This window comes from Felis catus, chromosome E1 (genome assembly GCF_018350175.1).
Source record: "Felis catus isolate Fca126 chromosome E1, F.catus_Fca126_mat1.0, whole genome shotgun sequence".
NCBI lineage: Eukaryota > Metazoa > Chordata > Mammalia > Carnivora > Felidae > Felis > Felis catus.
In genome coordinates, this window is record NC_058381.1 from 56,674,986 (window position 1) to 56,684,002 (window position 9,017).

At 57.7% G+C, this 9,017-nt stretch overlaps 1 protein-coding gene across 1 annotated transcript; it reads left to right on the plus strand.

The window, feature by feature from the left end:
• Positions 1–6,071: 6,071 nt before the first annotated feature.
• AANAT (aralkylamine N-acetyltransferase) lies at positions 6,072–9,006 on the plus strand. Its single transcript, XM_011289442.4, has 4 exons — positions 6,072–6,232; positions 7,046–7,282; positions 7,560–7,714; positions 7,940–9,006. Exons 2-4 carry the CDS (start codon positions 7,120–7,122, stop codon positions 8,243–8,245), a joined length of 624 nt encoding a protein of 207 aa, XP_011287744.2. The 5' UTR covers positions 6,072–6,232; positions 7,046–7,119; the 3' UTR covers positions 8,246–9,006.
• The last annotated feature ends 11 nt before the right edge of the window (positions 9,007–9,017 follow it).

The window sequence follows — 9,017 nt, forward strand, 5'->3', positions numbered from 1 at the left end:
TCTTGGCAGCTTAAAAAGAATGATCCAAGAGCACCCGCCCCCTGGCTGGCAGGGCTGCTCTCAGTTCAGGAAGCTTCCTCAACCAAGGTCAATGCAGGGCAAAGAGGCCTGCCCCCTGCTTCATTCAATCTGGGTGTCTCTGAAGGGCTTCCTGGCTCCTGAGCTCCCACGAGATGGGCTGAGGCCTCTGTGGCAATGACATCAACATGACGGACCTCTCCCTCCACCCAGGGCTGCTTCCCCTGCTCCCTGACAGGGTCGGCCCCCCCGAGAGCTCTCCCCAGCGAGACTGCTGCGTGCAATCCTCTATCTCGGTTTCTGTTTCCCGGGGAGCCTGCACATAACAGACTAAGTTTGAAAAGGTAAACTAGGCAAAATGTGCTCAGTGCAAGGCGTGCAGGGCGGATCTGAAGTCCAGGGAAGGAGTTAAGAGAAACAAGCCGCCCTCAAAACCACCAAATAATCGCAACCAGTGGGGCATCTGGGTGGCTCAGTCGGTTAAGCGTCCAACTTTTGGTTTCGGCTCAGGTCATGATCTCGTGGTTCATGAGTTCGAGCCCCACGTCGGGCTCTGCGCTGACAGCATGGAGGCTGCTTGGGATCCTCTGTCTGCCCCTCTCTCTCTGCCTCTCCCTCACTTGCTGTCTCTCTCTCAAAAATAAATAAATGTTAATAATAATAATAATAATAATAATAATAATAAATGCAACTGGTTGCACAGATGACCTAACAGGGCTGCCTTCCCTGCCCCTTAGGGCCTTTCCGTTGCTTTGCATGGAAAATTGGGGTCTCAGAGACATCATCAGAGTGTCTCTGGGCCCTGTCTCTCAAGGGGCCCACTTCGCAGTCTCCCCCAGGTGGACTCCCCCGGGCCCTGTAGTGGGAACCGGGCCATTATCACATTGAGGAGAGGAGGGAGGAGCAGGTGCAGCCCCGTGTGGGAAGTTCCCAGAGGTCCTGGGAGTGAGGGCGTCACTCACCTGGGCCCAGGTGGATGCTCGCTGCCACACTGTGCCAGGCTCTGTGGGTGCGTCAGAGTCATTGCAGGTGATGGTGCTGGTGAGGGGAGAGGGGGGTGGAGGGATAAGATAGGGGGTGGGGGAAGTCTTGCCAATGGGTCCGTGTGTCTTTAATTTTTATTTATTTTATTTATTTTTTAATTAAAAATTTTTTAATGTTTATTTTATTTTTGAGAGAGAGAGAGAGAGAGAGAGAGAGAGAGAGAGAGAGAACAAGCAGGGGAGGGGCAGAGAGAGAGAGAGAGAGAGAGAGAGAGAGGGAGGGAGGGAGAGAGAGAATCCCAAGCAGGCTCTGCACTATCAGCACAGAGACTAATTCTGGGCTTGAACTCACGAACCATGAGATCATGACCTGAGCCAAAATCAAGAGTCAGACGCTTAACCAAATGAGTCACCAGGCGCCCCGGGTCAGTGTGTCTTTAACAGGTGGCCTCTGCCCTGCTGTGACCTCTGCTTTGCCACCATGAGGCCACTCCCCTGCCTCTGCCCTCACACCTCCCCACCCCTCTCTTCTGAAAGACTTCAAGGCCCCCAGGGGCCTCTGTGATAAGAGCATCTGAGATCTCTCTCTATTCTGGCTGCACTTGACGTTGCTGACTGCCCCATGGCTGGGACTCTGGGAAATGTCTTTATCCTTTTCCTTTCTTCCTGCTAATGTCTCCTTCCTCCCAAAGAGTGGACGTTCCTTAGCCAACACGCAGCCCCTCAGAACACTCTTTCAGTACCCAGACCTCCGTCGTCTACTCCATCACGAGTATGGCCACATCTGTACCCGTCATCCTTGCCGCTTCAGATCGTTAGTGGGATAGGGGCTCAGCTGGGTCAGAGGTGAGGCTGAGACAGGTGAGGAGTTAGGTAACATGACCCTTGTGTGGGGGTGGGGGGGTGGGGGGTGTCTCTATGGGCCCTGAACAGCCTTGCTCCAAACTATCATAGAATGTTCTGGAGCCCTAAAGCAGGAAGCCAAGCCATTGCCCACGGTTTGCTTGGGACCAAAGAACCGTGTGGGAGAGAACCGGAGCCCAGCCCATAACTGCCATTCACATGTACATAGACCCGTCTGGTGGACTGGGAGACCAGACCGGAGGGAGTGAGGGCGGCACCCCTAAGGGGGAGACATCCAGTGAGAAGGAGTGTGGTTTGGAGGCCAACGGGCAGAGTCAGAACTGGGGAGCAGTGGTTACAGGACCCTTTCAAGGGAGCTGGTGCTTCTCAATGCGAGAAGACTGGCAAAGGGCAAAATTATACCAGGGCGCCTGGGCGGTCCAGTCAGTTAAGCGTCCGACTTCGGCTCAGGTCATGAGCTCCTGGTTCGTGGGTTCAAGCCCTGTGTTGGGTTCTGTGCTGACAGCTCAGAGCCTGGCGTCTGCTTCAGATTCTGTGTCTCCTTCTCTTTCTCTGTCCCTCCCCCCCCCCGCGCCTCAAAAATAGACATTAAAAAAAAAAAAGAGCAAAATTATATCAATAGGGGATCTAAAAAGAAGCACCCTGAGCCAGTGGTCCCCACACAGGACACTGGGTCACACTGACTCCATCAGATACGCAGCTCACCTCTGGTTCTGCTGTTGGAGAGCCTGTGATGTCCTCTGTGATGCCTGTCACATAGATGGCCCTCTTCTCTTGCCCCCTGAGCCTGGACAGAGCCTCAGAACATGCAGGGAGGTGGGGGGGGCATTCAGGGCAGAGGGCACTCTAAGGTGAGTCTGAGCTTCTGAAGGGAGTCCATTTCTCTTAGGGGGTCCCTACTGGGACCAGTCTCATCTCGGCAGGGCCCTCATGGAAATCACAGCAGGTCTGGCCTGTTGCGGGAGGGTCGGGGTGGGGGGTGTGGGGACTCTTGATCTGTTTTACACACTTGACCTCTGCCCAAGACTCCACTTGCAAAGGGGTGCAAAAGTTTGAACCCCTGCTCTGGGCACATGGCTAGGTAGGCACACTCTCTCTCCCCACAAGGCACACAAACAGGATGCCAACCTACAGCTCGGAGAACATGCACCTTTTTTTTTTTTTTTTTTTTTTTAAATAAACTCACCACACGCGGGGCCCGAACTCATGACCCACAGACCCAGAGTCACATGCTCTGCTGACGGAGCCAGACGGGCGTCCCTTGGAGAATGTGTACTTTGAACAGTGGTTCTCAGGCCCGGCTGCACAGAGGAAGCCCCTGGGGGAGGAGCTATGCTCCCGAGGCCCTACCCCAGAACTTAAAATGAGAATCTCTGGGGAGGTGACACAGTGCTTGGAATTTTTTAAAGCTCCCAGATGATTTCAGGGTGCAGCCAGGCACGGGAGCCCTGCTTTGAAGCCGGGGGAGTGGGATCGGTCACAGTAATGGCTAGCGACATCACACCATGATGCCATGATGTACACAAGGACTTCAGCCCTGCCCGAGGCTCGGACACCTTCTTCCCTGTGCCCCGGTGCAGGCACGCAATTCTTCCTGGTTCCCTCACTGCCCCTTCCCCGGCCTGTGCTGACCACTCCCTTTCTCAGACCTCACAGACAATGTAGCCAGATAAAACACAGGATGCCCAATAAAATCAGCATTTAAAAAAAAATCTATTTTTAACTTTGAATAGAGTTGACCTAAACGTCGCATGAGTTTCAGGTGGGAATCAGAATTTTGGATCAACATTTTTTTTGTGTAAGTGTGTCCCAAATATTGCAGGGGACAGACTTATACTTAAGAAAATTTGTCGTGGGGATGGGGCGCCTGGGGGGGCTCAGTTGGTTAAGTGTCCGACTTTGGCTCAGGTCATGATCTCCCATGAGTTCGGCCCTGTGCGGGGCTCTCTGCTGTAACACAGAGCCTGCTTTGGATCCTCTGCCTCCCCCCTCTCTGCCCCTCCCCTGCTGGTCCTTTCTCTCTCTCTCTCTCTCAAAATAAATAAATAAACTTAAAAATAAGTTATTTGTGGGGCACCTGGCTGTCTCAGTCAGTGGAATGCGCGACTCTTCATCTCAGGGTTGTGAGTTCGAGCCCTAGGTTTGGGTGTAGAGATTAGCTAAAAGTAACATCTTTAGGCAGCTCTTTCTGCCCACGGGGTCCTGTCCCCATGCTGTGACAAAATCACCTTTTTGCACCGAAAAAAAGTAAAAATAAAAACAACAATAAAATCCTAAAAAAAAAAAAGTTGTTTGCCTGAAATTTGAATTTCACAGGGCTTCCTGCATTTTATTTGCCAAATCTGCCACCCTTATTCACAAGGTACATCCCTTGAGGCCACTCTGTTGGTCAGATGAATTTGATGACAGCTCCTCGTGGGGAAGGACACCCCGAGGTCCGGAAGCGGTTGGTGTTCCGACAGGTCTCCAGAGATCATCACTCAGCAAGGCTGGGACTAGAGACAAATGCAGTCACTCTTGACCTTTCTCTTAATTTCACTACAGAGGCGTCCTTCTCTGTCTCCGTCACCCCCGTGTGTCCGTCACCCATCTCTTTCCCTCTCATCGCTGATGGCATACTGTCAGGTTCTCCAGTTGATGGGGACAGCTCACCCTCCCTTTCCCTCCCCTGCCCCCTTGGGGGATCGGGTCCCCCAGCTCAGCCACGTTTAGTATAATGATGTCCTATCTTCGTCTCTGAGGTTCCATGTATCTAGAGGTGTTTTCCAGAAAGAATAGGGCCATACAGTGGTCAATCAGAAGAGAGGCAGATTCGATAGCCTGCTCTTCTCTGGCGGCTCTGGGCGGTGGCGATGGGCATAAGGGGGCGCAGTGGAGCCACAGGGTCTAAGAAGGACAGAGAAGACCTTTCCTGAGACCTTGAGGTTGGAGGTTGAGGTGCCCAGCCCCGGTCCTGGACCTGTCTTCCCAACCAGGCCCGAAAGCCAAGCGTGAGGAGGTCTTCTGGGCGGTCCCGAGAGGTCTGTCGTGGGCCCCCAGAAGGGGAAAGACGGGAAGTGCCTGGTAGCAGTTGGGGTGGGGGGCACGTTAAGCTCTGGGGGTTCTGCTGGGCCTCACACAGCAGAGAGGCCCTGGGAGGAAGGGATCCCACAGATAGGAGCGTGGGTGCGGGGGGCATCTGGGCTGGTCTGGGGACCCCGATGTCAGAGCCACGTAGGCAGAGCTCCGGGACCATGGCAAGAGCAGGCCCTCCCTCTGCGGCGGGTAGACAGGGCATCACCAGGGTGATGGCAGGGGGGCATGAGTCACTAAGGACCTCTTGCTTGTTGAGGCTGGTTTTTGTGACAGGCGATGAGCGAGCGGTGAGCGTGGGGCTTTGACTCTTACTTCTGGACCTGGGTCTTTTCCTCGGAGTGCTCTGGAAAGAGGTAGGCTGGTTACATACGTGGAGGGGGTAATTTATGAGGGCAGGACGTAGAGGGGTGTGTCTGGTGATCAGTGGCTTGTCTCCGTCTACCCGGCAAGGTCTGAATACGGCTGCCTCCAGCCCTGCCTGCCTCTCCAGGCTCACTGAGACCAGGGCATTTCCTGCCAAGGCCAATGGGACACCTCGCTTTGGCAGACCCTGACCTGAGGACACAGTCTGATTGATGGTCAGTAGGAGTGCGAAGGCGCGGATCTGTCATGTGGAAAATCAACACACCCTGTAATTGCGTGACACAGGGGGACAGCCCGGGGTTGCCTTTCTGGCCTCGACGACTTGCTGGGAGGTTCTTCAGCCTCTCTGAGCCTCTGTTCCCTTCTCTATAAAATGGGGCTAATACTGGGCAGGCCTGTCATGTGGATTAAAGGACGCTCGTACCCGAGGCCCAGCACACAGTAGACGCCACAAAGGGTAGCACTCCCAGCCTGCAGAAGCTGAAAGGACCCTCAGGGGTGGGCTTGCCCAAGCCTCCAGAGCACAAAGGGTGAATGCCTGTCCCAGCCAGGCAGAGCCAGGGCCGGGATTAGAGCTGGACCCCTGAGGTTTTAGCCCTGTGCTCTCCCCGCCCCTCTCTGGGGCCTTCATCAATCACTGTAATCCCTTGTGCATCCAGTATGTCGTGCTGATGTCTGACAGGCAGAGACAGGGCACGGAGCCGCACAGCCCTGCTGGCTTTGTCCTGCTGGTGTGACAAGGAGGCGGGGCAGGGATTATAAATCGGTGAGAACATCCCATGTTCCCCAGTGACGCCTGCTGCAACAGGCGAGCTGCGCACGGAGGGGGCGTCCCAGATTTCCCCCCCGCCCCCGCTCCTGTGCCTGCGGACCACCTCCGGGGTGATCGGCTCTGTGGTGGGAACACTGGGCCCCTGCTGAGGGTGCTGGTAAGTGGGACCCCTGCTCCTGGCTCCCAGCCTTCAGGAACAGGAGCTACCCTGTCTGGGGCTTCTGGATGTAGGGAGAAAAAGTAGCAGGGGCCGGGGCAGGGGGGGGGGGGGGGGCAGTGTGGCAAGGCACGTATGGAGACCATGGGCTTTTTAAGGGAAGGATGGCCTCCTCTAAGAATCCCCAGGGTATTTTGGGAGAGACACAGCGCCGCAGGGGCACAGCGGCTGAGCCAGGGGCAGGGCGGGAGGGGTCTCGCTGCTCCCCAGGCCCGCTCCCTTCTCCCTCAGACTACCCCTGCACTCCTGATGCCTTCCGCATGCGTGCACGGTCCAGTCTGAGGCCATCTGAGTAAATGTGAAGGTTCCCTGAGAACCCGCTTTGGTTAAGGGCCTTTTGCTCCAGGGCCAAGGGCCGAACCCGCCTAGAAAGCTGGAGGCACGGTATCTTTCACCCAAAGGACCAGAAAGTCTCCTTCTGGGCAGATAAGACCAACTGTGTCAGAAGTGGTCGGTGGCCACCCCTCCCCAGGCTCCACAGAGCCCTGCCCACCCTTCCCACCGCCTCCTGAGACCTGGGTGTCCCTGGAGGGCAGTGAGGCCAGATCTGGAGGTGTGGAAGGGCTGTTCCGCGGGTACTTCTGTCTGAGACGGAAAGGGGGGGGACAGGGCACCCATGTTTACGGCCCCCAGGTCTGCTTTGGGACTCACCTGACCCCAGGTCCGGCCACAAGAGGCAAGACGCGCCGTCACCCTGGCCCGCCCCTATCGGAGAGGAGGACCGTACCCCTGACCCTCGCTCCTCCCCGATAGGTGCCGCAGGACCCTTTCCGGCCACCAAGGCCACTTCTGAAGCTGGGGCACCCGGGGACGCACCAGCATCCAGGATGTCCACACAGAGCACGTACCCGCTGGAGCCCGAGGCCTCACAGCTGCAGCCGGAGACCCCAAAGGCCCCAGGCCACCAGCGGCGTCATACGCTTCCCGCCAACGAGTTCCGCTGCCTCACCCCGGAGGATGCTGCCAGCGTGTTTGAGATTGAGCGTGAAGGTGAGTGGGCCCCGCACAGGATCTGGACGCTGACGCGTCTGTCCATGGGGAGGAGCCCCTGTCTTCGGTGGCTGGACCCCCAGAGTATCAGATCGAGTGTGTGTGTGTGTGTGTGTGTGTGCGTGCGCGTGGGGACGGGAAGGGCCCCGAATCCCGCTTTCCTATGGGGGAGGGGTGGGGAGTGGGAACGCACACCTGGGCTTCTGAGCAGATGCTCGGTGGCCAGTGGCATGTGGCACGGTGACCGCTGAGTCACACGCCGTACCTCCCCTTGCAGCCTTCATCTCTGTCCTGGGCATCTGCCCCTTGTATCTGGAGGAGATCAAGCACTTTCTGACCCTGTGTCCAGAGCTGTCCATGGGCTGGTTCCAGGAGGGCCGCCTTGTGGCTTTCATCATCGGCTCGCTTTGGGACCAGGAGAGACTCACTCAGGTGAGGGCAGGCGCCCCTGGGCTGTGATTTCTTCCTCTGGGCCTCTCCTGGGTCAAAAGGACCCACCTCTTTGGAGGGTACGGCTCCCAGTTTGGGGCCCTCCTTGGGTAGGAATGGAGCCCCGATTGGACGCACTCGAGAGACGCTTGCTCGGCCAGTGGGGCTTCTGGGGAGGCAGGTTATCGACGGAGATGCCCTGGACTCACATTCCTTGCCCGTTCCCAGGAGTCGATGACGCTGCACCGGCCCGGGGGCCACACCGCCCACCTACGCGCCCTGGCCGTGCACCACACTTTCCGGGGACAAGGCAAGGGCTCCATCCTGATGTGGCGGTTCCTGCACCACCTGGGGAGGCAGCCAGCAGTGCGCCGGGCCGTGCTCATGTGTGAGGATGCGCTGGTGCCCTTCTACCAGAAATTCGGCTTCCGCCTCGTGGGCCCATGCGCCATCACCCTGGGCTCGCTCACCTTCAATGAGCTGCAGCGCTCCATGTGGGACCATGCCTCCCGGCGTAGGAACAGCGGCTCCTGAAGTCACTGCTCCCCACCCCGCCCCCCAACCTGGGGGCTCCTACCCAGCCCCAATTTCCCGTTCTCTCCCCAACCCAGCTGCCCAGCAAGCTTCGGTGATACACTTCCCAGCCTATCCTTGTGAGGCTCTCTGGACCACCCCTCTCCCCGGCCCACATTCCAAATTGTGCCAGAGGTGGGGAGTGGTCGATAACCGGGGACAGCAGGAGGTGTCCTGCGACCCACCTCAGCGACTCCTTCATTCTCGGGAATCAACGGGGGGCCCTCTGGGCAGGCAGCATCGTTGTCCCCGTGGGCTGGGCCTGGTGCTCCGAAGGCCCTTACCCTCCCCAGCCTCACGGAGCCCCTTTCTCATCCTCTGCCCCGGAATGAGGGGTAGCTGGGATCAGGAAAGAGCAGAGGCTACCTCCTAGCTCAGCCCCTGTGCCCCCCACCCCTGGCCTGGGACCCCCCGGGTCCTCTCTTCACTTCCCACATGGCTCCTTGACGTGGGGTCAGGGCTGTGGGTGGGGCCCAGTGAGTGGACGAGGGCTGTGCCTTCCCCCCATCGTCTCTGCCAGGGGCAGCCAGACCCTCACCGCCCCTGGGCTCCAGGCATTTAACCCGGCCCTCTCAAGGGACCCCCTGGGACCCCAAACCTGGTTTCTGGCCCAAGCAAATCCCCCACAAGTTTTCCGCCATCCCTTTAGGCCGAGGCCCCGCCCCTGAGCTCGTGGCTGGCCCCGCACCCCAAAATAAAGTTCCAGCTTTCACTCTGCTAGAGCCCCTCGGGT